The sequence below is a fragment of the Halichondria panicea genome, chromosome 1 (genome assembly GCF_963675165.1).
Source record: "Halichondria panicea chromosome 1, odHalPani1.1, whole genome shotgun sequence".
Lineage (NCBI taxonomy): Eukaryota > Metazoa > Porifera > Demospongiae > Suberitida > Halichondriidae > Halichondria > Halichondria panicea.
This window is the reverse complement of record NC_087377.1, coordinates 15,282,294-15,309,877: the sequence shown is the minus strand read 5'-3', so window position 1 is coordinate 15,309,877 and position 27,584 is coordinate 15,282,294. Positions and strand designations below refer to the sequence as shown.

At 40.7% G+C, this 27,584-nt stretch overlaps 3 protein-coding genes across 5 annotated transcripts in view; all 3 read left to right on the top strand.

Annotated features, from left to right (window-relative positions):
- The window catches only part of LOC135352057 (uncharacterized), a 31,483-nt gene extending 25,235 nt beyond the window's left edge, over window positions 1-6,248 (top strand). The window contains exons 43-56 of the mRNA XM_064551160.1: window positions 33-278; window positions 498-644; window positions 880-1,086; window positions 1,291-1,434; window positions 1,568-1,780; window positions 1,912-2,055; window positions 2,340-2,552; window positions 2,808-3,140; window positions 3,448-3,582; window positions 3,795-4,004; window positions 4,101-4,229; window positions 4,894-5,043; window positions 5,232-5,387; window positions 5,918-6,248. Of these exons, the coding sequence (XP_064407230.1) occupies window positions 33-278; window positions 498-644; window positions 880-1,086; window positions 1,291-1,434; window positions 1,568-1,780; window positions 1,912-2,055; window positions 2,340-2,552; window positions 2,808-3,140; window positions 3,448-3,582; window positions 3,795-4,004; window positions 4,101-4,229; window positions 4,894-5,043; window positions 5,232-5,387; window positions 5,918-6,063 (2,573 nt within the window). The 3' untranslated portion in view covers window positions 6,064-6,248. The remainder of the gene's footprint in view (window positions 1-32; window positions 279-497; window positions 645-879; window positions 1,087-1,290; window positions 1,435-1,567; window positions 1,781-1,911; window positions 2,056-2,339; window positions 2,553-2,807; window positions 3,141-3,447; window positions 3,583-3,794; window positions 4,005-4,100; window positions 4,230-4,893; window positions 5,044-5,231; window positions 5,388-5,917) is intronic.
- Window positions 6,249-8,644: 2,396 nt separating this feature from the next.
- LOC135352119 (P-selectin-like) lies at window positions 8,645-18,736 on the top strand. Of its 3 annotated transcripts, none has more exons than XM_064551294.1 (7): window positions 8,645-8,872; window positions 9,803-9,997; window positions 13,220-13,362; window positions 13,525-13,815; window positions 14,023-14,281; window positions 14,902-15,101; window positions 17,095-17,235. In XM_064551294.1, exons 1-6 carry the CDS (start codon window positions 8,806-8,808, stop codon window positions 15,084-15,086), a joined length of 1,140 nt encoding a protein of 379 aa, XP_064407364.1. In that variant the 5' UTR covers window positions 8,645-8,805; the 3' UTR covers window positions 15,087-15,101; window positions 17,095-17,235. The 3 variants fall into 3 exon arrangements, 2 of the variants coding, with proteins under 2 accessions (XP_064407364.1, XP_064407365.1); XR_010399587.1 differs by lacking the exons at window positions 8,645-8,872; window positions 9,803-9,997; window positions 13,220-13,362; window positions 13,525-13,815 and adding exons at window positions 17,352-17,564; window positions 17,627-17,839; window positions 17,902-18,540; window positions 18,597-18,728 and having other exon boundaries at window positions 14,141-14,281; window positions 17,095-17,304; XM_064551295.1 differs by lacking the exons at window positions 8,645-8,872; window positions 9,803-9,997; window positions 13,220-13,362; window positions 13,525-13,815 and adding exons at window positions 17,352-17,564; window positions 17,627-17,839; window positions 17,902-18,736 and having other exon boundaries at window positions 14,141-14,281; window positions 17,095-17,304.
- The window catches only part of LOC135335233 (uncharacterized), a 21,401-nt gene continuing 12,278 nt past the window's right edge, over window positions 18,462-27,584 (top strand). Inside the window, exons 1-23 of the mRNA XM_064530693.1 lie at window positions 18,462-18,540; window positions 18,597-18,806; window positions 18,854-18,964; window positions 19,127-19,339; window positions 19,819-20,025; window positions 21,184-21,390; window positions 21,670-21,945; window positions 21,996-22,175; window positions 22,229-22,447; window positions 22,813-22,971; window positions 23,021-23,233; window positions 23,333-23,377; window positions 23,423-23,476; window positions 23,856-24,044; window positions 24,376-24,525; window positions 24,609-24,830; window positions 25,102-25,251; window positions 25,371-25,589; window positions 26,023-26,172; window positions 26,228-26,452; window positions 26,513-26,668; window positions 26,724-26,945; window positions 27,252-27,404. Of these exons, the coding sequence (XP_064386763.1) occupies window positions 18,462-18,540; window positions 18,597-18,806; window positions 18,854-18,964; window positions 19,127-19,339; window positions 19,819-20,025; window positions 21,184-21,390; window positions 21,670-21,945; window positions 21,996-22,175; window positions 22,229-22,447; window positions 22,813-22,971; window positions 23,021-23,233; window positions 23,333-23,377; window positions 23,423-23,476; window positions 23,856-24,044; window positions 24,376-24,525; window positions 24,609-24,830; window positions 25,102-25,251; window positions 25,371-25,589; window positions 26,023-26,172; window positions 26,228-26,452; window positions 26,513-26,668; window positions 26,724-26,945; window positions 27,252-27,404 (4,009 nt within the window). The remainder of the gene's footprint in view (window positions 18,541-18,596; window positions 18,807-18,853; window positions 18,965-19,126; window positions 19,340-19,818; window positions 20,026-21,183; window positions 21,391-21,669; window positions 21,946-21,995; window positions 22,176-22,228; window positions 22,448-22,812; window positions 22,972-23,020; window positions 23,234-23,332; window positions 23,378-23,422; window positions 23,477-23,855; window positions 24,045-24,375; window positions 24,526-24,608; window positions 24,831-25,101; window positions 25,252-25,370; window positions 25,590-26,022; window positions 26,173-26,227; window positions 26,453-26,512; window positions 26,669-26,723; window positions 26,946-27,251; window positions 27,405-27,584) is intronic.

Genomic DNA, 27,584 nt, shown 5'->3' with positions numbered 1-27,584 from the left:
ACGACTAACCATGGTATCATTCTTCTAAACAGGAGGAGAGGACTATGTTCAACTGATGGAAGTCTTGTCAGGGTTGGAGTTTGTGTTCGAACCATTGCCACCAGCAATAGGCAGAAGAAAGAGAGAACTACCTCGATCAGAGCTATGTGTGAATGTGAGCATTCTGGCTGATGATTTGGTGGAGACTGACGAGTACTTTAATCTGGTACTGAGCAGTGTAGACCCTGGAGTTACTCTCATGCCAGCCAACGCTACTGTGGTCATCTCAAACAATGACTGTGAGTTTACCTTATACATTTTGTGTTCTCACGGTATCCATGCAGTGTTAGAGTATTCCAACGTACGTTTTTTATTGTTAAAGATTGAGTGGATAGCAAACCTATACCACCACATCTCTTTTATAGCTACAAGTGTATGGCTATAGTTATACTAATTAAACTGCCAGTCAGTGGAATATTGTAAAATGTGTCTGCCTTCTTCCAATCTGTTACTTCCAGATGCCAACGTGAGTCTGGCCCTAGATGCTTACAACGTGGCCGAGAGTGATGGCAATGTGTCTGTGTGTGCTGTTCTGCTCGGAGGGGAGCTGGCCCGGGAAGTGGCCGTCAATATCACTACCACTGACAGCGTAGGAACAGCTACTGGTATGTCCACAAAGTTATGTCCCGTTTTAGCTTTATGAGAAGTTTTGTGCATGTGTGCTAGAGTGAACACATTAATTTTGGTAACCAAAAAACTGCATTATTGCTCAGAGGTGTTAATTATATAACACCATGCACCACTGTTTTACCCCCACAATTTTGTTTGGCATGTTGTGTTCTTCTGGGAAATTGATCCAATGTGCAGAACATGCATGATGGTTGTCTGTAATTTCCACAGCTGGTTCTGACTACACCTCAGTGACGGACTACACTCTGAGCTTTGCTGCTGGTTCTCCAGTGAACTCCATGTCATGTGTGGACATTGTGATCCTCGAAGACAGTGCAGTGGAGGACATTGAACGTTTTTATGTGGAGCTGTCCACCAGTGACCCTGTAAACATCCTGTCACCTGACAATGCTACTGTGTCTATCTTAGACGATGATGGTAGGTCTCTGCACTTCTCTCAGTTTAGGGAAACCTGTCTATTGTACATGGTCGTACACTGTAACTCAAATTTAGCTTGCCGTTTATGTCATCTGGAGATCACCATACAAGACATACAATATTTTCACTGTATATAAAAGCTTGGAATGGGTTGTCATATTATTATGTCATAGATTGTAACTTTAATTCCCCCTCTCCCTCCAGTGCTTGGAGTCGGGCTCATTAGTTCCAGTTTCACTGTGAATGAGACTGATGGCTATCTGACTGTTGGAGTTCAGATTCTGGATGGCAGTTTAGAGTTGGAACAGAGTGTGTTGATATCAACACAAGCTGGTACTGCTACTCCAGGTACGTGGTTCTTTAAAGTATTGTGGTTGGAACGCAATATAAATCTATAAACCTCTACATAAAGGGCTTATACCCGTACATGCCAATCACTTGCCAATAATTATACAGTATTTTCATTTACCTTGATTTGCAGGCCTTGACTATGAGGATATTTTGAGTATGATGTTGATTCTCCCGAGTGGACTAGGGGTTGGAGACGTGGTCTACTTCAATGTGAGTATCCTCAACGATGCGGCAGTGGAAGAGATGTTTGAGAACTTCACTGTCCACTTGAATGACACGGCTCGTGTGTCTGTCATTGGAACTCGCTATGCTGTTGTTGATATCAGGGAAGATGAGACAGATGGTGAGTTTAAATCTGCATACTGACCACCACGGACAGGATTTACTGCATATAAACGTTTAGCATGGGGAAATGCTAGCTTCATAAGTCTTGATACAATCATAGTTTGTAAATTCAATTCCCCACCCCTCCAGTGCTTGGAGTCGGACTTATTAGTTCCAGTTTCACTGTAAACGAGACTAATGTGTATCTGAGAGTTGGAGTTGAGATTTTGGATGGCAGTTTGGAGTTGGAACAGAGTGTGTTGACATTAACACAAGCTGGTACTGCTACTCCAGGTACGTGGTTCTTGAAAGTATTGTGGTTGGAACACAACTTCTGTTTGTGGTTTGGTCTATAGGCCACTGTTTTATGAGCTAACCGTACACCGCCTGGTTTGGCGTTTTAGTACTCTGGGTTAGAACATAATTATTGCCATGTATATGTTTGCTGACTCAATAGAGTTGCTGCAGAAGGGGGGTGGGGCTAGTTCTGACACTCAGCTCAGCCGTGTGCAGGGCCAATGAGAGACTCTAAAGCTACTTTTCATTAGTGCAATAATTACTTTTTCATTGATTTGCAGGCCTTGACTATGAGGAGCTTTTGAGTATGATGTTGATTCTCCCTATTGGACTGGGGGTTGGAAACGTGGTCTACTTCAATGTGAGCATCCTCAACGATGAGGCAGTGGAAGAGTTGTTTGAGAACTTCACTGTCCACTTGAATGACACGGCTCGTGTGTCCGTCATTGGAACTCGCTATGCTGTTGTTTATATTGAGGAGGATGAAGCAGATAGTGAGTTTAATCTGTTGATTCTTGTCTAACTAAATTTCCCTGTAGCCAGCATATCTAAGTTCAAATTTCCTCTGTAGCCAGTGTGTATTACTATGATTGTGCTTAAGTTCGGATACTCCACGAATTTGATTAATACCTTTTTAATAATATACTGTTAATTGGCATGCCAATATTAACTTTGTGTAGAAGTCTGCAATATTTGTCAAAAACTGTGTTACGTCAATAATACAACAATGTTTCTATCCCTGTGCCCAGTGGTCATGGTAACGTTTGGCCAAGCTGAAGTGTTAGTGAATGAAGGTGACAGTAGCAGCGTGTGTGTCAACATCACTGGTCAACTGGAACGACAGGTGGCTATCAGTGTGTCCATCTCTGGAGGCTCTGCAAGCACGGGTTCAGACCATGATTTCCCGGCTTCTACTTTTTTCAGTTTTAGCTCCTCCCCTGATACTTACTGCATCTCCTTCAATACCACTCAAGATGCCATTTATGAAAATGATGAGACCATCTCTGTTCGTGTTGACTCCTCTGACCCTCAAGTCAATACTGGTACTGTCAGCACAGTCAGCATTCTTGACAATGATAAAGGTAATTTAAGTATAGTACATAATTATGTTGATTGCCACCCACTGATGCATGCGTAGTGCTGTGCTGTTAAAACGAAGAGTCGGAATTACTTACTAAGGGAATGTGTGCAGTCCTATATTCATCCAGTTAACCTTCATAATTATATATTTTAGCTACATTTAGTATTTGCCATTTTGGTGTGTTTTTTCTTTTCTATTTTCAGTCTTGTCCTTCCCCAGGTTTATATATAGAGACTGGAAATTTGTAATCGTAGCTGTTTTGTTTTACATTCTTTGAATTGCCCATTATTTTCCACTTTCTCCATTAGTTGAGTTCCAGTTGGTGGTAGTCAATGAGACGGTGTGTGAGAATGACGGTTCTGCCATGGTGTGTGTACAGCTGAGGACAGACACTGAGAGAGAAGTCACTGCCAGTGTGCAGCCGTCTGATCTCAGTACTCAGAGTGAGTGCTGTATTGCTTTCTGGACAATTGTACCATGCATTATTGATTGCTTGCAACACCAGTCAATTTACACTCTCCATATGTATGCATGCATGTTATATTAATTCTACTGTGTCATTGCACTCATGATTATCTTACACTTCCGAGCATTTTATGTGCCAGTTAATATTACGGCAGCTAATACTGTCATTGCATTCACTACTTCCCAACAGGTGGATTGGACTACACTACTTCCACAGTGACCTTCAGTTTCCCCAACCCATCTCCTGCTGACACAATGCAGTGTGGATCTGTACCTATAATGGATGACACCAATGTTGAGCCTTGTGAAGCTTTCTACCTGAACCTCACCTCCTCTGCTGAGAGGAGCTGTATTGTCGACGATGACCTTCCTAATACTGTAATCATCTATGATGATGAAGGTGCGGTTCAGTATACAGTAAATTTCCCTGGGTTATCAAATTATTTACTGTTAAAGAAATAGTTTGCTATTATTATAGTATGCACTTTTCTTGCAGATGTGGATGAGTTGCTTCTCTTCAACGACTCTCCACAAATCTTTGGTAGGAGCCTCAGTGTGGACTACACCATATCCGGGTGTGCTCAAGTTTTGTGTCAAGTTATAGCAAGAGTAGACGAGGTTGACTGTGAGTATAATAACGGTTTATAGTATGTGTTTGCCGACTGATCGAGTGTTATAATAATATAGCTAGATACATGAAAGAAAACATAGGCTGCATGCATGTATTATTTTAGCTATCGACTCTCGCTATTCCGGCTTTCTGAAGTATATACGGCCACCTCGATTTACCGGCCATTTGGTTTGGCACGGATTGCTAATTATAGCTACATGTACTACAAAACTCACCATGAAATGCGGCCGTGCACTCGCTATTCCGTATACGTACTGGCCATTACTGCATGGCTGGTTCCAAACTATAGGTTTTCAATATACGTTTCGGTTTGGATATAAAGTTTTAGGTATGGTTTGGTAGATTACTTAAATAGATTAAATAGAGCGCAGAATCATTCATTATCCTTCGTTATCCTCGAGACAGAACCGCAAAATGAGTAATGAGATTCGAGGTAAGGTCATGTTTTAGTCGCGGCTATTTTCTGAACTACATGCATGCAGCCACCTCGCTATTCCGGCCAAGCTGCACTGTCCCAAGGGTGACCGGACGAGAGTCTATATATACTGTATATAAATTATGTGTGGCTATGAACAATTCTGTGCCGTGTTGATAATGAACGATTTTCTATATCTTTAATTCTTTACTCCTCTCCACACACACACACACACACACACAGGTTCTCCCCCTACTGGTAGCCTCACTGGACAATGGTTCCAAGAGTCAGTCACAACCAGGAGGACTATCAATAGGCTTCTTCTTACTGCTGTGCCACGCTGTCCCAGTCAGGTTGTTCCTGTAGGGTTTGAAGAAAGACGTTTCCGTATAGGTATCTGATGCATAATTTATAGTTATAGTACATGCATTTATCAATCAAGAGAGACTTTGATTAATTATGAATTCTCTTACTATATCCGAACACATACACTGACTATTGTATAATGCATTAGCTGTTAATGCCCTGTATATAAGTATGATGTATTATGAAGCAATTCTCTATTATTTAAACTCCTGCAGATCTCCCACAGTGTGGTGTGGTATTCACTGACCAGCAGTACGAGGTTGACCCTGTATCTGGTGACGTGACTGTGGAGTGGGCCGGAACTGGACCAACTGCTGAAGTCAATGTCAGTGAATTCACGTGTCGTCTGTCCGATGGAACACCTACAGATTGTGAGTTTAACTACGTACATGCATATAAATACCACTGAAATAGCACTACCTCACCATAATACCGTATAGCGGGGAATTTTTGCGGGTGAAGGCTGTTGCACATGCAGAATCTTTTGTAGCACTATCAGAAGTAGCAGCCATTGCGAACTTTGACCTCTTTGCATATCCAACCTGTTTATTAATTATTCGCTGACACTTCCCAGTAAACTTATCAAAGTAATGAGATATACATGCTTCTTCCCTTAAATATCTTTATCAAGCCATCAGATCGATTTAAGCTCCTCTATATGTATAATTATATGGAATTCATTGTCAACAATTACAAATGTAAGCATTTATTGTAACAAACAATACCTCTTCCTATATATAATACTCTAATACTTTTTGAGAGAAGGAGAGGCGTTAGCACAGCGCAGTTTGCAACATTCAGGACTTGATTTTATTACGCATCACCTCCCACACACACACACCTGCACACACGCTTGCATTTAATATATACCCCCAACCCACACACCCACACACATATACAGGTACCAGTCCATTTGTGATCACTGGTCTAGCTCAAGGTGTTTCCCACACCTTCTCAGTAACACCTCGGCAAATCAGTAATTCTAGCCTGCCTCAATGTGCCAGTAGGAGAGGATTATTTGGTTCCGTCCTTACCATCCAACTCTAAGAACAATTTCCTTAAATAATGCTTTATCATTAGATTGAACAGAATTATAGTTAACCATGCAGAATTATAACATTAATTAGTTCCGATTTTAATCCAGTACACATTTTTTTCTTGTAGTAAATACAAATATCCACATATGCTTGTTATCTTGTACTATGGTATAGCTTTGTCAGTATTATTTTAAACTGCTTGATGGGTCTTGTCAAAGAAGGCTGTCTGTATGTGTCCAAGTGCCTTAAGCAACGTCACAGACACAACTATTATTTATAGCCGCACAGTCATATAACGTACTAATAGTATAGTGGTTGTGCATGGCCAGTCAGAACACTATACGCACTGACTGTGAAATAATAGGTAATAAGACTTAATCATTCACCTGCCATTGACTGCATGGAGTCGATTTTGAGTCATAAACGCATGCCCAGCACTGCGTCCATCAGAAAGATGGGTGCAAGCTTATTGCAGAAATGTGCACATGAATCGAGTGAGGTAGATTGAAATGTATGCGAGTAAATAGTTAAGACAACATTTTTGGGAAGCTCATACGAAACCCAGCAATTATCTTGAAGATAAACAAACAGAATGGAACAAGGGTATCGATCAATTTCAACCAATAAGCTCCAGCATACTTGTTCCCAGTGACTGTTACCTGGAGTACTTTTGCGACTGTCAGTTCCAGACACAAATTTTTTGTCATCAAAACAGCTCACAACCCACTGGGAATGTGTGGGTTGGGTTATATACCAATGTGGAAAAAGGGGCCAAAATCGAGGTCAGTGGCTTGTTGCAGAAATCTGCACGTGAATCGAGCGAGGTATGCTGCGGCTAGGAATTGCCAGTCAGACTACATGCAGGGGGCGGTATATTAGAGGCAGTCTGGAGCATTTATGACATGCATGCATAGCAACAGTATATAGTATAACGAGTGTTGCAAGCGTGCGCTTGCTTGCTAATGCCTCTCGCCATGTTTTTGCTTTCGCTCAAAAGTATTAGAGTAGAAAAGGTAAATAATTTGCAATGTGCTTTGATTGTTTCACAAGAAAGGGGTGTCCACAGTTAATAGTGCATATACTGATCGTCTTAAATGGCCTGTAGCCAAACAGTGGGAGCAAACCTTTGTCAAAGGCATAGTCAGTAGTCTGTGAGATAAGCAATCACAGAGAGTAGTTATATAAATCGCGGTATTAGTTGGCGGCAAGCGGAGGCGGGTGACCCCTATATCGGCCACTGTACGATTGTCATCCACACTGTTGCAGGCTGTGGGTCTTTTGTTAGCATAGCAGGCTACGGGTATAGCTATCAGCTCTTTCTCAGATGGGTTAGAAACCTTCAATCGAACTTTTTTTTCTATATATCTACTTCCTTCAATCCACTTCCGTTTGTTGTGACGTCGTTGTTTTACTGAGCATATAATTATATCCTGCGTTAGCCGGTATTTTTTTTCTTCTTTTCTAACTGGGTAAAAATGAGTAGAGAGTTATACATGAAACACGAGTTAGTAAATCTAAGTAACTTAATAAATCTGGGTAAAGTTGGTAAGCAAAGATCTTAAACAAGAGCTTCCAGAAAGACTTATAATACTGCATTAGATATGCCTGCTAAGCCATCAGGTGGTATGACAAAGATTGTGTGTTCACAGTGCATCAAGAGACAGTAGAATCGATCCTGACGTCATGCACTGGTCAGGATGGCAACCATGCAGAAGTGTTGAAAGAGCCATTCCACATCTGTTTTTTTTTATCTTGTTGTTCTGTTCAGAATAATGTTTTCTAAGCTTCAGGAATTAAGAGCCATTCCAATCGACCAATAATGATAAACGGGATACTGACTGCTAGACGATAGTATAATATATAGTAGCCTATATATTATACTAATAGCTAGTTGTTCGCCTATAACAGTTATAAAAACGAAAATTCGGCCTGGGATCGAGGCTAACATGACTTGTATAGTCGTGAGCATGCACCAGGTAACAGTTGCTGTGAGCAAGTATGCCAGAGCTTATTGGTAAAAATATTTATTGATCAGATCTTGTTCCATTCTTTTGACTGTATAATTGTTTGTTTATTTGAAATAATTTTTGTTTTCCCTCTTATATATGTCACAGTGAGTGCATGTATATAGTATACTGTTGCTATGCATCATGCATGTTCATAAATGCTCTAGACTGCCTCTAATACCGCGCCCCCCTGCACGCATGTACACACAACACAGTGTTCTGACTACCCATGCATGCACAGTAGGTCTTAGCATCAGAGTGCTCTATATTCTGTATTCTGGAAAATAATCAAATCTGGCGCGAAGCAGAGTTCCTCTCCGGTCGGTAGACATATTGATTTCCATATAATTATTATAACTCTCTTACAGCAGGCTATATATACAATCAGTATAGACATGCATGCATGCACTATATAGCTGTTAATTGAGATGACCATTTATAGTTATGTCTACGGTCCTATACATACGAGGGATCTCTTAGGCATTCATTGCAGTTAATAATATGGCTGCACTGCATGACCCTTTTGCATTACTCTGTTGTGCAGGAGCTTGCAAAAGCCATATATAAAATTATACTATAAAACAGCAACTGCACATGCACATGCTTGAAAATTGTAGCTATAGATAGCCATCTATTTGAGTATATATACTGGAATATGACTATAACATATGTTTGATAGACTGCAGAGTGCATAGTATACAGTTTACAGCTCTCCCCCCCTTACAAATTAAACTGCATTTTGCAAAATGAAGGACTTCTTGTTTGTTCTTGCAGCAGTTTTCCTGTTGTGCAAAATTCCTCAAATATTGTGTGGTAAGTCTCGCTATATACTTATAGAATGAATTGAAGCTGTTATTAGTATACAACCAGTATATATATATAGGTTGTACATAGGATTGACAGTGCGATTGTGTGTGCATGTTTTCGCAAAAAATTTTGACTCATGTTCATGCATTAATGCATGCATGGACTAATAATTGTAGTTTTTTTGTACAGAGATCAAAGAAAAAACTATATATTATGCTAACAAATGCCATAGACTATAGGATCTACAACTGTAGTAACCACAGACTGTGCTATTATTCTGTGGTTGGGATTTTTGGAACGGTTTGGTAGTTAGGCCACACCATAGTTTCACGGATTTTAATCTAAAAGAAAACAACTCGCAATTGTCGTGCTGACAATTCGACCTGGCCTTGGCCTTGGCTCATGAAGTTCGGTTGGGCTTAATTTGCTGATGACTATAGCCTCAAATCTCTATCTATGTGTACTGCATGTTCATGTATTGTCTGCATGTATGGACTAGGCTTTTCCCAATTATGCTAGAGTAAGGCATCTATATATGTCTACGTTTTGCTTTAGATTTACTAGCTATACTACCGGAGGACTGGTGCGATGCAGCTCTAATCCAATATAATTATCCGCCCACATCATAGGATTTGCTTAGCTATTCCTGTTTAGTGTGTGTTTGGTGGCCCTACACGCGCCTGTCGGAACTTAGCCTTGAATCCAGGCCGATTGTAATTGGCCTAGATTTGAGGCTATAGTCATCAGCAAATTAAGCCCAACCGAACTTCATGAGCCAAGGCCAAGGCCAGGTCGAATTGTCAGCATGACAATTGCGAGTTGTTTTGTATGCATATGCACCATTAATGTTCATGATCCTACTAGGTGACCACGCATGCATGATAGTCTAGAATATGCATGTGACTTTACATGCATGCACTTGCTCTAATTGTGCAGATTACTGCGAGCCACTTATGTTCAACGGAATGCTGAACTACAACCAACCACGAATTATTTACCCCGCGGGAACGGTTGCTACACACTCTTGCTCTGCCGGTTTTGGTTTCACATGTGAAAACCCTAGAACTTGTATGAACAGTACCGATGATTCTGGTGTTGGCAGCTGGAGTGGACTTGACCTCACCTGCGAACGTAAGTCACTCTAATGTTTCTGGATGCAACAATGTTCTCTAAAGATAATCTTTTGAGTTATCATAATTTTAATAGCAAGTGCTTAGAGTATAATAGTATCGTATAGCGGGTAATTTTTGTGGGGTAAAAAATTCGTTTATCTGGAAAACGGTGATTTTCGTGAGTATAAATTTCGTTTAGTCTCATTGCCTGCACTGCATTCATACGTTACGGTAAGCCACGCCTATACGTTAACATTTCGTGGAGGTCAGCTTGCCCACGAAAATAACGAATATTTTACCCCACGAAAATTACCCGCTATACGGTATTCTCCCTACTATAACACTCTTGAGCGAAAGCATAACATGGCGAGAGGCAATAGCACAGCGCAGTGCAACACTCGTTGAACAGTAAAGTTTATCCATATCATGAAGCCATTCTATGTGGCCCTTAGATAGTTTCGCGAGCAGCCGTCGAAGGGGGAAATACGTCGTTCCCCCTTCGACGGTTGCTCGCGAGACTATAGCCCTTAGATACATAACACCAAGTCAAGCAATGTCCTTTGCTTCACATCAGGGAAAGAAAAGTTGACATAGAGTTGAAAGTCAACAAAGACAACGGACTTAGAGCTAGTTAGACTCAGTAGTGTAAACTTGAGTGATCGCTAGTGGATAAGAGAGCTAGAAACAGTTAAATACAACCACAGAACGGTCTATCAGGAAAATATTTGTATAGCTGTCTGCGCATGCGTCAAATTTTCATTGTATTTTGTGGTCCGCAAAAATATTTAATAAACCAATAATTGAGTACGTCCCTGCCCTTTGTACACACCGCCCGTCGCTACTACCGATTGAATGGTTTAGTGAGAACTTTGGACTGGAACTCTCTTGTTCAGCAATGAACAAGAGAACATAGAAAATTCACAGAGTGTATATACAAAAGATGCACATAGGAAGCTTCACAAGGCCTGACATGCAAGGCAACTTCAGGATGATTAAATGCCTCAAATTACGTTTCAAGAAGGTTAGCAGGCTGCTGGACCTCTCTGATTCTAGGCCCCCCTACTCAGGTAAACCTTGCTGCTTGAGAAACGAAGAGTCTCTTGATGCCTCTGAGCTACCAGAACAATGCTCAAATGAGCAGATATACACTCCAGTCCTGTGAGTATCCGACTAGAAAAACATTTGCAATGTGAAAAATTGCTAGCCTAAAGATTGGCCGGAGGAACCAGCACCAAAAAGCGTGGAAACAAGAAATCAGACGAGAGCATAACTCCAATCCGTTACAACGTCATTCACATGTATACTGGTAGTTTTCCATGTTTTCCCGGCCAATCCAAGCAATTTTTACAGGTGCATGGGGTGATGACCGATCCCTATAATTATATATAATTATAATTATACATCCATGCATGCGGGCATATAATCATGATTAATTTTGTCACAGTGATGAATTGATGTTCCTAATACATGCAGTGTTAATTGAGCACAGGTATACACAGTCCATCCATGCGTAGTGACATGTAGTATATGTAGTGGATGGAAGCTGGTATAGATGGATCTGGAACACATGCAGTCTATATACATCAATCTCCTTTATAATTCCTTATTGTGATGCTATATAAATGTAATGTATTGTACATGTTCATGACGCTGTAAGGGATTGGAGTTATGCTCTCGTCTGATTTCTTGTTTCCACGCTTTTTGGTGGTTCCCCCGGCCAATCCTAGCAATTTTTCACATTCCAAATGTTTTTCTAGTCGGATTTTCCAAGTGCGGCTGATTCATGAGACTAGAATAATGATTGGCCATGATTGTTGTTATAAACGATCCATGCCAACAGTTAAAATGAATGCATGGCTGCATCAGATAAGCCTTGCAGCCCTCTTCTCACTCTTGCAGCTACCAATAGCTAGTGTTCTAGTGCAGAGCTAATTACTCTTCTGAAAAGGCTGCTATGGCATTCCAAGTAAGCAAAACTAGTATCGAACAAAGCATTAATTTTTCAAATTCACAAAAGAAAAAATTAGTGGTGTAGGAAGGGGAAAGATGGGGGGGCTCCAGGGGCTGGAGCCCCCCCCCCTAGGCTATAAAGTAGAGATTACTTATCAAGCTGCACTATGTAGATATAGCCGCACTTTTTTCCATTCACAAAACTAGAGAGCCCCCCCCCCATTGATAAATTGCTTCCTACCGGCGCCACTGAACATGCCTATAGAAACTCTTACTGTCACTTCATTTATCCTTGAGCAGCTGTAGCAGTCTACACACACACACAGACACTGACATAGTTTGGGGGCCAGACCTTTTCTCAGAAAGAGGTTGGGGAAGAGGAGAAAGAGGTTTGGAGACTCTTGCAGCACTTCGTGTGCTCTTGGAATGTCGAGACTTGTGATATTGGAAGTTATAAAGAAGGAGTAGATGTATATAGCTCATTTCATTGGCTGTATCCAAATTCCATTGGCTGTAATCCAAATTCCACGGAGGCAATACTCGCATTTCATTGGGTTAAAAATCACATGACATAGGATATGCATTTACGTTAGTTACATACGAACTACGCATTTAAATTCTGTTTTTGTACAGCTCAGGATAGTGACATTGAACCTAATGTGCCAGAAAATGCGCAGTTTTAATTTCACACATGTAGATCTAGGTGCTGCTTCCACCATACGAATAATAACCCTGTACTTGTTCATGCAGATTGTTCTAGATCTTTGAAGTAGATACATGCATGCACCCTGCATGTCCATTGATCCACCCGGCTGTGGCCCGGTACAAACAACATGATAATAATGACAGTATGGCTTAATTGAAGCCTTTGAAAGAGAAAATGGATTGTTCTTTGAAAATTAGTATTGGTTTATCTATCCACCCACCTGTAAACATTATGATAATGACTAATTGTCAAGCCTTTGAAACGGTTGTACTAGACTGTTTTGTTGAAAGTATAATTATCTATACTGAAAATGAATTGTTACCGCCTAGCCTGTCATTGGTTTCTCTATCCACCCACCTGTGGTATTGAAAGAGAAAATGGATTGTTCTTTGAAAATTAGTATTGGTTTATCTATCCACCCACCTGTGGTAAACATTATAATTATGATAATGACTAATTGTCAAGCCTTTGAAACGGTTGTACTAGACTGTTTTGTGAAAGTATATCTATACTGAAAATGAATACTAAATCTAAGATGAGTTTTTTTGCAGCTTTTTGGGTGATACTTTTCTACTTCTGTTGTAGCCCTTCCACAAAGTGATTTCTATTCATTTGGAACTACTGCTGGAGATAGTTCACTACCAAGAGGAGATGACAACTCATCCCCAGTCGTATCTCTACCTAACATCGGTTTACCGTACTATGGACAAATTCACAACCAACTTTATGTAAGTACATCTTTATACACAGTGTGGATTGAAGCTAATGGCTTAGCGGTTTTGATATGGAGCATAATTTGTAAGTGATTAAGATACATATACTATTATTAGTATTTCTGACAAGAATTATCATGCAGTGAATAACCTTTTTGTTCTTCACAACACATGCAGGTGAATACAAATGGACACATCACATTTTTTGATCCTTCTGGTTCATATGTACCAGACCCATTTCCTCTTGCAAATAACCTTCAGCTTATCACTCCCTACTGGGTTGACTTAGATACTCGAAACTCTCTAAGTGGTCTAGTATGGTATCGCATTGCTACTGATTCAACAACTCTAGGGAGAGCTGCAACTGACATTCAAAGAGCATTTCCAGACCAACTTCCATTCACTCCAGCGTGGTTGCTTGTTGCAACATGGGACCATGTTGGGAGACATGAGCGCGAAGTTGATGTGGTACGTAAGTGTTAGTTTTCTTGTTACCAGTACAGCAGGTATAATTATTTTGTGGGTATTCACTTTCGGGGATTTGACTATCGGCTTTTTGGCACATGCATATTTGTGTTCGCATGTCTATAATCAATGAAAAACGGGAAAGTTTATACCCTCGAAATAATAATTATACCTGTGCTATAATAATATGCTTCTGTTTCGATACTGCAGACAAGCACTTTTCAATGTGTTTTGGCAACTGATGGTCAGTCAACTTTTGTAATGTTCTTGTATGTTGATGGAGGGATTCAGTGGGACAATCCCGGTCAAGTGGGTCTGAATGCTGGTGATGGAATTCGGTTCTTTAGCCATCCTGACTCATTTTCATCGCGAGTCACTAACATTCACACTACAAGCAACGTAGGGACTCCTGGAGTTTGGATATTTAAAGCGGACGGAGACGAAGTTGTGCCTGCCGGATGCTTAAATGGTGAGCTATTTAATTGTATAGTATAGTTACATGTGGCAGATCTATTAGCAGTGGTAAACCTTTACTTTAAGCAGTTTGGCACATGTGTAACACGCTACACGCGTGCTATAATGGCACATCTCTTTTTACAGTGTACTCTACTTAGTAGTTAGCTCTGCACTAGTCTAGAACGCTAGCTATTGGTAGCTGCACCAGTGAGAAGAGAGCTGCAAGATGCAGCCTTAGGCTTGAACTTTTGGCATTGATCGTTTTTAACAACAACAGTGTCGATATTACACACTGATTGAGTTCTGCATGCAAATGCAAAAATGCTCATCAAAATTATAAATGCAGTGGCATTTAATGTGTTTAAAAACACTATATGCATGGTATGTAGCTTTGGCACCTCCACCGAGGCATCAGCACCCGCGGTGCTTTCATTATACCCATTACTGCATGCTTATTATGATTTGTGATCAATTTCATGATGGCATTTGTGGTCAGATTGCACCATTAAATTTTGTGACAAGAATTTATAGTTACACTTACAATGCTGTGTGTGTAGTTGTCAGTTAGAGTTGGTATCTTTGCACGTGCATTCAATTTAAACTCTAACACATGCATAATCATTATCTCTACAGCTGAATGTCCAGCACTGAATGTCCAGCACTGCAAACCATTCCAAACGGAGCTATTACATATGGTCCTGATTCTTCTCCTGATTATGATGCGGGTACAGTGGCTACTCATACCTGTAATCCTGGTTTCAGTCTGGTCGGATCTGAGACTCGAGAGTGTTTTGTCGGAGGGAGATGGTCTAAACTGATTCCTGTGTGCCTACGTACGTAAGATTCATTATGCCTCGAGGCATAGCCGCATGAGGGATACGACTGTGTGTGTGTGTGTGTGTGTGTCTGTGTGTGTGTCTATTCCAGCTGTAACTGCTCAATGCGACGAAAACGAACAGCTTCTATAGGCTTCTAGCCACGTTCTCTTGGATTTTGATTTGTGGATTAGCAAAATAAAGCTTCTTTCTCGAGTTATGGCTAGTTTGACTAACATTGAAGGCTGTTGCAGTCTCTTCAAAATCTTTCATAGCATTATTTGTTCGCACAAAGTTTCTATTCAACATAATTATGAGTTAGCCTTGCACTAAAGCGCTAGCATTTTATTAGCTACAAGACTGAGTCAGAAAAGAGCTGCTAAAGCAGCTAGCTATTTAGTAGCCTCGATTCCAGGCCGCTCTCAATTGAAAAAGACGGCCTGGTATACACTGTCTGCGCATGCGTCAATTGCCCCTAAGATTCTTGGGAGTCGAGATATCTTGTCAGTATACAAAGATGTCATTGCACAATCATATATAGCAGTTTTTAAAAAAAGTAACACAGATACTTACAACATTTACGGCCTATAGTGACTAGTTTTGTTTGTGATGGCTTCTACTTCTCTTCTGCTCTTGCTCACGCTCTCTCCAGTGTTGAAAAGTCAGGTTTCGTCTTTTTTTGTAGTGTGGTAGAGTGGGGGAGTTTTTCTGTCAGTACCGACCTAGCCTCGAGACCATGCAGCCGTTCGTGAACGCCTGGTCAAGTTCCAATGTGCAACTCATCTAGCTGAGTCAGCGGTTTACAGCATCATAATGATATTCATGGGTATACACCTTATGCGAGCAATTATCGGTCCAAGAAATTCCTGGACCAATTAGACAAGTTGCACATTGGAACATGACCAGGCGTTCTTTCAGATAAGGAACGGCTAGTACCAACCGGCTCTTGTAAGTCTACTCGCTTCTATAGACGCTTGTTTGATGCCATCTCAGTAAGATCACTCGTATGTGGAGTCCAACCAACTGCGTGGCAGTTGGTTGGACTCCGTTGGTGACCATAGTACAAAAGGTTAATTGTACAAAGAATTTACTAACAAATTTACTAAATCAATTGCTAGTTCATTAACTTGCATACACAGACCATCGTCGAGGTGTATGAGAGCCTCCTCTTGCTTTAGCTTCATGCAGTCTGAGGTTTTTTAGACAAACACAAGAAAGGGCATAAGCCACAGCTTCACGGAAAATGGTACCTATGATCAGGCACAAAGTCACAAATATGGCGATAGCTATGCACAACTGAACATCGATTGTCTTATAGGCAGATCCAACATTGCAAAGTTCTCCATCAAACTTATATATATAATTATAGGTAGACTTATAGAGTAACTTGAAGGTAAATCTTCCTTTCGCACTTTTGAATTCCATGATAGAATAATAATGCTAACATCTCGCCCACTGGAAATAGGCGTTACCGGGACATTTGCCGGGACATTATTTTACTGGGACAAACACCGGGACAAATACTGGGACAAAAGCTAAGAATTTTGACTCTAATAACCTTCCATAGATCACACTCTACCAGTAGAGGACAATTAATAAACAATGGTGGCGATAATATAATTATTGTGCACTGCCTGTCACTATATAATTACTTAGCAGAGAGGTCTTTCAGTGGTTTGAAAAGAATAAAGACAGCAGTACAATCATGCACATAGAACGATCGACTGGACCTTCTCTATAGTCTACATATTATATACGCTAAACTCAGAGAGTGGGTATAATGATAATAGTCTCATGAATCAGCCGCACTTGGAAAGTCCGTCTGAGCACTTTACTAGTATAGAGGTGATCAAAATTCTTTTTGCTTGAATAGCATGGGACAGTTTAACGACTGTAACTGCTTGAATGGATTTAATGAATCATTGTCTGAAACTGGTGAAGTCGTCTGTAACCGTATAGGTTGAGTATTTAACTACATGACCATTATGCTGATTGTTTCTCCATCATATAGCTATAACCTGCCCTCCATCGACTGCTCCTACTAATGGATCTGTGATATACAGTTCTATTGCTGATAAAAATGGAACCTATGCCCTGGATGTGGTTGCGACCTACAACTGTGACAATGGATTTTCTTTGGCTGGTGACCAAGCAAGGACGTGTACTGGAGATGGCAACAGCACTACTGGTGCTTTTAATGGATTGCCTCCAACTTGTGAATGTAAGTGCATACTTTTAATCTAAAAACTCCCTTCAATCTTCTTCCAGCCATAACATGCCCCGCTCTGCTCTTCCCGAACAACGGCAGTATTGACTTTGGTGGAGCCTCACCTGATGAAAACAGTACCTATGCTTTTAATACGGTTGCTACCTACAACTGTGACGCTGGGTTTTCTCTGGTTGGTGACCAAACAAGGACCTGTACTGGAGATGGCAACAGCACTACTGGTGCTTTTGATAGATTACCTCCAACTTGTGAACGTAAGTGTATAATTTTGTTTTGAGAATCTAAAGACTCATTCCCATCTCCAAATTCCATGCAGCCATAACATGCCCCGCTCTGCTATTCCCGAACAATGGCAGTATTGACTTTGGTGTAGCCTCACCTGATGAAAACAGTACCTATGCTTTTAATACGGTTGCTACCTACAACTGTGACGCTGGGTTTTCTCTGGTTGGTGACCAAACAAGGACGTGTACTGGAGATGGCAACAGCACTACTGGTGCTTTTGATAGATTACCTCCAACTTGTGAACGTAAGTGTATAATTCTGTTTTGAAAATCTAAAAACTCCTTCCCATCTCCAAATTCCATGCAGCCATAACATGCCCCGCTCTGATCGTCCCGAACAATGGCAGTATTGACTTTGGTGTAGCCTCACCTGATGAAAACAGTACCTATGCTTTTGATGCGGTTGCTACCTACAACTGTGACGCTGGGTTTTCTCTGGTTGGTAACCATACAAGGACATGTACTGGAGATGGTAATAGCACTACTGGTGCTTTTAATAAATTGTCTCCAACTTGTGAACGTGAGTGCACACTTTGTTTTGACTCTAATAACCTTCCATAGATCACACTCTACCAGTAGAGGACAATTAATAAACAATGGTGGCGATAGTATAATTATTGTGCATGTCACTATATAATTACTTAGCAGAGAGGTCTTTCAGTGGTCTGAAAAGAATAAAGACAGCAGTACAATCATGCACATAGAACGATCGACAGTGGACCTTCTCTATAGTCTACATATTATATATACGCTAAACTCAGAAAGTGGGTATAATGATAATAGTCTCATGAATCAGCCGCACTTGGAAAGTTCGTCTGAGCACTTTACTAGTATAGAGGTGATCAAAATTCTTTTTGCTTGAATAGCATGGGACAGTTTAACGACTGTAACTGCTTGAATGGATTTAATGAATCATTGTCTGAAACTGGTGAAGTCGTCTGTAATCGTAGGTTGAGTATTTAACTACATGACCATTATGCTGATTGTTTCTCCATCATATAGCTATAACCTGCCCTCCATCGACTGCTCCTACTAATGGATCTGTGATATACAGTTCTATTGCTGATAAAAATGGAACCTATGCCCTGGATGTGGTTGCGACCTACAACTGTGACAATGGATTTTCTTTGGCTGGTGACCAAGCAAGGACGTGTACTGGAGATGGCAACAGCACTACTGGTGCTTTTAATGGATTGCCTCCAACTTGTGAATGTAAGTGCATACTTTTAATCTAAAAACTCCCTTCAATCTTCTTCCAGCCATAACATGCCCCGCTCTGCTCTTCCCGAACAACGGCAGTATTGACTTTGGTGGAGCCTCACCTGATGAAAACAGTACCTATGCTTTTAATACGGTTGCTACCTACAACTGTGACGCTGGGTTTTCTCTGGTTGGACCAAACAAGGACCTGTACTGGAGATGGCAACAGCACTACTGGTGCTTTTGATAGATTACCTCCAACTTGTGAACGTAAGTGTATAATTCTGTTTTGAGAATCTAAAAACTCCTTCCCATCTCCAAATTCCATGCAGCCATAACATGCCCCGCTCTGCTATTCCCGAACAACGGCAGTATTGACTTTGGTGGAGCCTCACCTGATGAAAACAGTACCTATGCTTTTAATACGGTTGCTACCTACAACTGTGACGCTGGGTTTTCTCTGGTTGGTGACCAAACAAGGACGTGTACTGGAGATGGCAACAGGACTACTGGTGCTTTTGATAGATTACCTCCAACTTGTGAACGTGAGTGCACACTTTGTTTTGACTCTAATAACCTTCCATAGATCACACTCTACCAGTAGAGGACAATTAATAAACAATGGTGGCGATAGTATAATTATTGTGCACTGCCTGTCACTATATAATTACTTAGCAGAGAGGTCTTTCAGTGGTCTGAAAAGAATAAAGACAGCAGTACAATCATGCACATAGAACGATCGACAGTGGACCTTCTCTATAGTCTACATATTATATATACGCTAAACTCAGAGAGTGGGTATAATGATAATAGTCTCATGAATCAGCCGCACTTGGAAAGTCCGTCTGAGCACTTTACTAGTATAGAGGTGATCAAAATTCTTTTTGCTTGAATAGCATGGGACAGTTTAACGACTGTAACTGCTTGAATGATCATTGTCTGAAACTGGTGAAGTCGTCTGTAACCGTATAGGTTGAGTATTTAACTACATGACCATTATGCTGATTGTTTCTCCATCATATAGCTATAACCTGTCCTCCCTTACCTCCTACTACCAATGGGTGTGTGATATACAGTTCTACTGCTGATGAAAACAACAACTATGCCTTTGATGTGGTAGCCACCTACAGCTGTTACACTGGGTTTTATTTGGTTGGTAACAGCTTAAGTTGCACTGGAGATGGCAGCAGCCCTATTGGTGCTTTTAACGGACTAGCTCTAATCTGTGAAGGTAGGTACTTGTTTTCTTTCAAGATGTTATGACCATGCATGCAGGAGCCAAGTATAGGTACCGGGTATACATTTCACTTGAAAAAGACTTAAGATGCCCTTTTTCTGTGTTTGCATGCATGCTTATGGAGCAATACGTTTTGAATTTGTCTTCATTTTGTTCATCTGTAAAGACACGGATGGTCACCATTTAAGCGGTGACATACTGCCTATACCGATTCATCTGATATAATGTATGGCCATTTCGTGTGGTTGATGTGGGAATACTAATATAACAGGGGCGGATATCCAGCCAAAAATGTATAGGGGGGTTATAAAACAAAAGTGCGTGCATTACAAATGTTGGCCACGCCCCCTTAATTGAAATTGACATCATAGTAAACGTGCACAAAGTATATACCTACAAATCTACTGTCTACTACAGCTAGGTGCCTTGTCATGTATACATAATACATGTGAATGGTATGTGTGGAAGGAAAATTATTGTGTATTGACTACTTAGTGTGTCCTGGACTTGTACTCATGTCAACAGATACTAATACTTCATAGTTCACAGCTTGTATAAGTTAACCACATTGCTCATTTAGCCACAAGCAACACAAGTGTAGGTTGAGCTAGTTTTTGTGAGTGTTTGGGGGGGTTGCAACCACTGAAACCCACCCCCTAGATACGGGCCTGTATAAGCATGTCATGAAACGTTTGCTGGTTAGAATTATGGGGGGAAACCTTCAACATCTGTTTCTTTGGTCAGTACGTACGTGTAAATATAAAATTAATGATTAGCTTGTTTACACACAACAGTCCGATCCTCATTCTAGTTACGTTCAGCTTGAAACACTCTACTCACAACAGTTTGAGACTGCATGTGTTTCTAGGAGGTTGATACATAATTATAGCTTTGCAGCTTTTTTGATGGTTTTAGCTAACAAATAACTAGCACATTAGTGTAGGGCAAACTTCATATAAAGCCTTCAGAGTAAGTACAATAATTGAGGACGAAGCTTTATTTTGTATATCTATTGGTCAAAATCCAACTTAAGCTATACATTAAAGCAGTTCAACCGTTGGTTAGGTACAGAAGGAATACATACACACATACCTAGCCACATCTAGCCACACCCTCGGTTACATTACTATATGCGAATTGTTTCTTCTACAGCTATCCAGTGCTCGTCTTTAGCAGCCATCGACAATGCTGTCATCAGCTACAACCCTGTTGGCACCGAACCGTTTCCATTTAACACTGAGGCCACTCACACTTGTGACACTTTTTACACTCTAACTAGTGGGGATGCTTTGAGGGTGTGTGGGGGAGACGGCTCTAATACCAACGACGTCTGGAGTGGTACTGCTCCAGGATGTTCACGTAATTAATCAATTTCTTAACGAATATGGTACATACAATAACGAGCTACACAATACTTATGGTCTACTTTTCAAGCATTTTCCGAAAATTAAAACTGCAAAGATATATTATGCGTGATAGGTTCGACAACATTGTGACCAGTACAAATATTTCATTAAACGTGCTGATTATGAAGTGTCTTGTTTCAGATTGTATTGTATACATGTTCCATGTATACATATAGTATGCCTTATAGGCTTTAATTGCAGCTGTCTGTTTATTATTGTTTTCCACTTGCAGCCAGTCTCCCAATAATCACGAGTGATCCCAGTGACCTCCTCTTAGTTGTTGAAGGGACTAATGTTCAATTCTCTGTCACTGCTGAAGGTGTTGGTTTGACTTACCAGTGGATGAATGGAGCTGGAGAGCTTTCTGACATGATCGATAATATATCGGGTGCTACCTTGGCAACCTTGATGATCGGGAATGTTGCCTTGTCTGATGTCAATGGCTATTCAGTCCGAGTTAGCAACAGTGCTGGTGACGTCACTTCATCTATTGCAAATCTAATCACAAGTAGGACAGCTTATACGTGCTTTTATACGATTGAATTTTCTTAATTGCAGCCTCCAGTTACCAAGTGACCCTTAGCAACAGTTCTTTACTGGAAACTATAGAGAGTGATCAAGCTAGCATTCTGTATCAAGCAAATCTGTCGAGAATTAATGGAGTAGAAATTCAAGAATTACCTAACGCGGTCAGAGTCACACTGGTTGCTGAGGGGACACCTTCAAACACAGTTTCTGGTATGAATTGTTACTTTCAGAGTTTTTGACCTATAATATGCTGCAATTTTCAGAGGAAGGTGTTGATTTTAGCATTGGGCCCCTCCTGGTTACGTTTGGTCCGTGTGACCCTTGCACCCCAGACAACCTGCAGAGGGAGGCACAGCTGTGTGTGAAGGATGACGATGATTTGGAGTTTGAGCATGGGTTCACTCTTAGTGTTGATTTAGCGTCAACAGACCCCTCAGGGATAACCGCAGGAGACCCGCTGCAGGTCACCATTACTGATGATGGTAAGTTTCATGCAGTGGCGTAGCCAGGATTTTGGGAAGGGCAGGGCTCAAATCGGTTGAGCAGGGCAGGCGCTGAATAACATGAAATTTACCTTAAAAAAGGTCTTTACTTTTTCCTCAGCAGTCAGCATGTGCATAAGATGGCCCTGCCCACATTTCTATTGAATGACATCATTCTAGTAACTAAATTGTATGCATGCAGTAGTGCAGTGCAGTGCAAAATATATTGACAGATCACAGTGATTCAAGCTGAGTTGATGGAGCACAAAAGGGTGGGCTCTAGCCCTGTCAGCCCCCCTCTGCCTATGCCACTGTCATCAACACATCGTCACACATGCTGTTAGAATTGTTCTCTTTATTTTCAGAGCAATCGACAGTTGGTGTAACATTCGACCAAGCTAGCTACATTGTTGCTGAGAACAGTAGCCTCACTGTCACTGGAAGACTCACTGGACTAACAGGAGAGCTGCAAAGCAACTTCTTTCTCACACTTAGTGTCGATTTCTCTGTTGATCCATTAACAAGTAAGCCACTAAAAAAACTAGACCAGCTTACAATTACAATTATATACAGATACTAGTGATATCACATTCAACCCTTCGGATTTGATCATCAATTTCGTTGCCTTTGAAAACACAACATTTTCTTTGACTATTGATACTAACGACGATGCCGACTTTGAAGGTTTTCACTCGTTTGTTATATCTCTACCGACTGACTCTAACTATATTGTTCCTCTTGGTAGAGACACTGCCAATACAACTGTCACCATCAGCGACTTTGATGGTGAGATCAATCACATGGATCGACAGAATATCTTATGGCTTAGCTTATTTGTGTGTCATAATTTTGATAGTGACATGCTGAATATTTTGATCACTTCAGATGCTACCGTAAGTGTGTCCTCTGCCGTTGTCACTGGAGATGAAGGTACCAACGTTACTGTTTGTACTTCTGTGACAGACACATCGCCAGGCACCATCGTTGCAGACATTGAGCTCAGCTTTAAACTAGTCCCCGACACTGCAGGTATGAATGGAGAGAGGAGACAGAGAGAGAGAGAGAGAGTCTTACTCATTGCTAGTTTACTCCTCCTATGATCAATTTATGAGTGTCTTAATAATTATGTAAACACTGTATAATAGTTAGACACTGTTTTGGAGGTGTCCATGTGAATTAAAAGCCCTCAGCCACCTGTAGTACCCTTGTGTACGCTCGGGATACTAAATCAGTGCTTCTAAATCCCATAGACACCTCCAAAACAGTGTCTAACTCGTTTCGATACTAGTGTGCATGCTCAGACCCTGCCCTCAAGGCTTGACTACAATACAATTACTTGACAACGAGAGATGATACTAGGTATACTAAGTAAATTGTAGCACTGTATTGTACGTTTTTTGCTCGTTAGATGCCAGTGATTATGATCCAGTGGGAAGTTTTTTCCTCAATTCTGCTGGTGGTTCTGAGGATTGTGTAACTGTTAGTCTGCTGGAAGATGAGATCATTGAAAGTGATCAACAATTCTCATCTATTTTATCTTCTGTCAATGCTCGAGTTGATGTCAGTGAAACCGTTATTGTTATCACCAACACAAATAGTAAGTATCGTACATATTATTCCATGGTACTGGAAAGTCTGTGCCTGTAACTATACGAGTAATGTGACTGTCACACTTTTCAACAAGCAATAACTCAAGCTTTTTTTATACAGTAACCAAATTGTTGCCAACTTTAATTGACCAAATTGAAATACCTAATGTCCCCCCCTAGCGTTCTTTACACTCTCTCCTCGATCTTCCCCCGGCCCTCACTCCAAGCTCTTCTTGCAATTTTGAGCCTTCTTTAATTCGACTTGCTTCAAATAATTTGTTACAGTATTTTATAAGCAAAACTACACTAACAAATAATTATGTATCATCTCCTTGGCAGTTCCCACGCTTAACTTCTTATCAAGCGATCTCACAGTGGTGGAGGGAGTAGACGAATTTGTTTACTATCCGTTGAGAATCACGGACGTACCTGCCGGAGGACTGGAGGGGTTAATCGAGTATGAACTCCTTGTGAGTCCAAGTGAAGCAAGTAAACACACTATAAAGAAAAGTGCTATGTGTATTTGTACAGCATTTTGTACACATAAATTGATTGTGCTACTAAATTTGCAGCTTTGAATGTTGACTATCGTGCGGACAATCCATCAATAGTCTCATTTGGTAGCCCTGGAGAGATCACCTCACAGGCTGAACTGGAAGGAACTCTTTCTACACCAGCTCAGATTGAGATTCTGGATAACATGATACTCGATACAGATAATGAAAATGTTCAGGTGTTCTTGTTAGCGACTGGTAACTTCAGGTCAATGGACATCATCATTGTGGACAATGAAAGTAACTATGCATAATGATAATAGGCTGCTATACGTAAGCTAAATATAATGTGGGTGACCATTGATTGCTTTAGGCTCAATTACTACTCAGATTGCTACTGAACAACTAGTATTTTCATGCATACGCTGAGTTAAGAATTTCCAATTTCACAATTGAGGGTTCTTTGAAAGGCTTATCTAATGATGCGTTTGTTAAAGGAAAAAGCATGGACTGAAGAGCCTTTATCTAATGATGAATATTATACTATTTATATAGTTGTGTGTTTTTTCAGGGGCTGTGGTTAGTTTTGATGCTGTAAGCTACGCTAGTACCGAGGGCTTATCTGTCAGTCTGGTTCTGAACCTGACGGGTATTCCACTAGGCGGTTTCCAAGACAACACGCTCACTGTTACCTTGACAATCATCGATCAGGAGAAGACTAGTGAGTAGTGCATGCAGTATAATAGGGGAAATAATTGACCTTTCACCTCGGAATGATACAATTTAGCTACAATACTTATTCAGAAGTTTCCAGTATCACATTTTAATTCACCATCACAGGTGCTAGTGACTACAATGTCCCTGTTCCATTCCAAGTGACATTCACCTCACTGACCCCGCCCTTTGCCATATCTGACCCAGTAGTCATCACAGCAGTGATGGACAATCTGTTTGAAGACACTGAAACGTTGCAAGTGATGATCTCTGACATTAGCTCCCTATATGTGATGTGTACTGAATGCACTGCAGACCTCACTTTCCAACAAGCTGCAGCTGACAGTAAGTAATTTAATAATTAATAGCATAGAGAATCCAACAAGTCAGTATACAGGGTTCATATTAATTATCATGTATATAATTATAATTATAGCTGAATGTTATTGCTTACTAAATAGCATCTTATTAGACACTGTTTCGGAGGTATCTATAATTATGTGATTTAGAAGCAAAGGGGCTGCTGTAGTAGATTGTGAATCACTGCTGTATATCTTTTTCTTACAGTTCCTTTTGGATGTATAATTATAGCCGCACACGTATATAAACGACTTGTACAATACATTGTGTGTTCTGAATAGCTTTTATAGCACTTAATTATGGTAGTCTTGAATGCATGGGCACACATCTGTATTAATTATCTCCTCACACGTACTACCCACACAATCAGCCACTCCGTATAATTATATATTTACCATTAATTTTATCCCCCTATTAGTACCTACTTGGAGCTTTGACAGCGCTATCATCACCGCAAGTGAAGGCAACTCAGTTGATGTGTGTGCCACTCTGTCTGGTATCCCTAGCAATGGACTCGAGTGTGATATTGTGCTGCAGTTGACGGCAATGCTTGGGGCTATGAATCAAGGTATCCCAGTACCCCAAGTCCTATACTATCTGTTGAATGCATACTATACACACAGCTGTTGAAGGAGTAGACTTCGACCCTAACGACCTTGAATTTGAAATTGTGTTTGAGACCTCGATAATTGGGTCCACGGCAACTCGCTGTGCTGTGATAAATTTCATTGATGATGATATTTTAGAGAGTTCCGAGTTGTTCAACGTCACAGTCTCTTCGGTAACTCCTTCTATCGTCATTGGAGACACATCGCAGAGTGTTGAACTTCAGATTGACGACACTGATGGTAAGAACCGTAAAATTCTAATATGAACATGCCTTAATTTTAACTTGTTTACTCTTGCAGCTGACATGTGTGAGCTGAGCTTTGTGTCGCTAAGTTACACTGTGAGTGAGGATGTTGGCTCTGTGAGTGTGTGTGCCAGGATTACTGGTCTGCCCTCAGGGGGTCTGGCTGCTGACTTGGCAGTCAACTTTGAATTTATGGACAGCACCAAGACAAGTAAGTTTTGTTGAGTATTATAACACATTTTATATAATTGCTTTATTGTGTTTAGGTATTAATAATGACTATGATCCTTTGGGCACGTCTGTGGTGTTTGAGGCTGGACTCACGGGTGATGGCTGCATTCAGTGTCTCGATATCGCTATAGTGAATGACACTGTTTACGAGGGAGATGATCAGAGGTTCAGTGTGATGGGGGGTAATGTGGGCCTTGGCTGTGTCTTCTCAGCGGATGATACCGCTACCATCTATATTACGGAGAATCTGGAAGATGGTATGTTGTTACTTCTCATGCAGGCATCACAATGTCACTGATTGCACATGCATAATATTCATCTATAGGTACATTACTTTTATGTATATATAATTATTGCGAAGCACTGTATTGTAATTAAGAGCACGGAGGAGGCCTATAACGCCTATTATGTATCTAGCCAGTGCATGTGCATAAAATTAATAGTATAATTATACCTGAGATGAGATCGAGAATAGATAGTTGAAAATTTTGTCAACTGTTTGACTATTTCAATACTATATATTACGTAGCTCTGCTGGTATTGTAACCCTCCTTCAATTACAGTTCCGTCAGTGAGCCTTGACTCTGATCAGCTGATTGTGATGGAGTCTGATGAAGTAGCGAGTGTGTGTGCCACCATCTCTAATGTGCCTGGGGGTGGACTGGATTGTCCAATCATTCTCTCTCTGTCTGCAGCACCTGGGAACAACAAATCAGGTAACTTCAGAACGAAGCTGTTGTTGAGCCTCATTAGAAGGCTAACAATAAGATAGTTTGTGTGTGTTCATTATGTACCCCATGGCCATTAGAAGATCAACAATACCAGAGATTAATTGTGTGTGTGCATTTTTATTGGAAGGCCAATTTAATTGTATAATTATATAGAGATACTATACA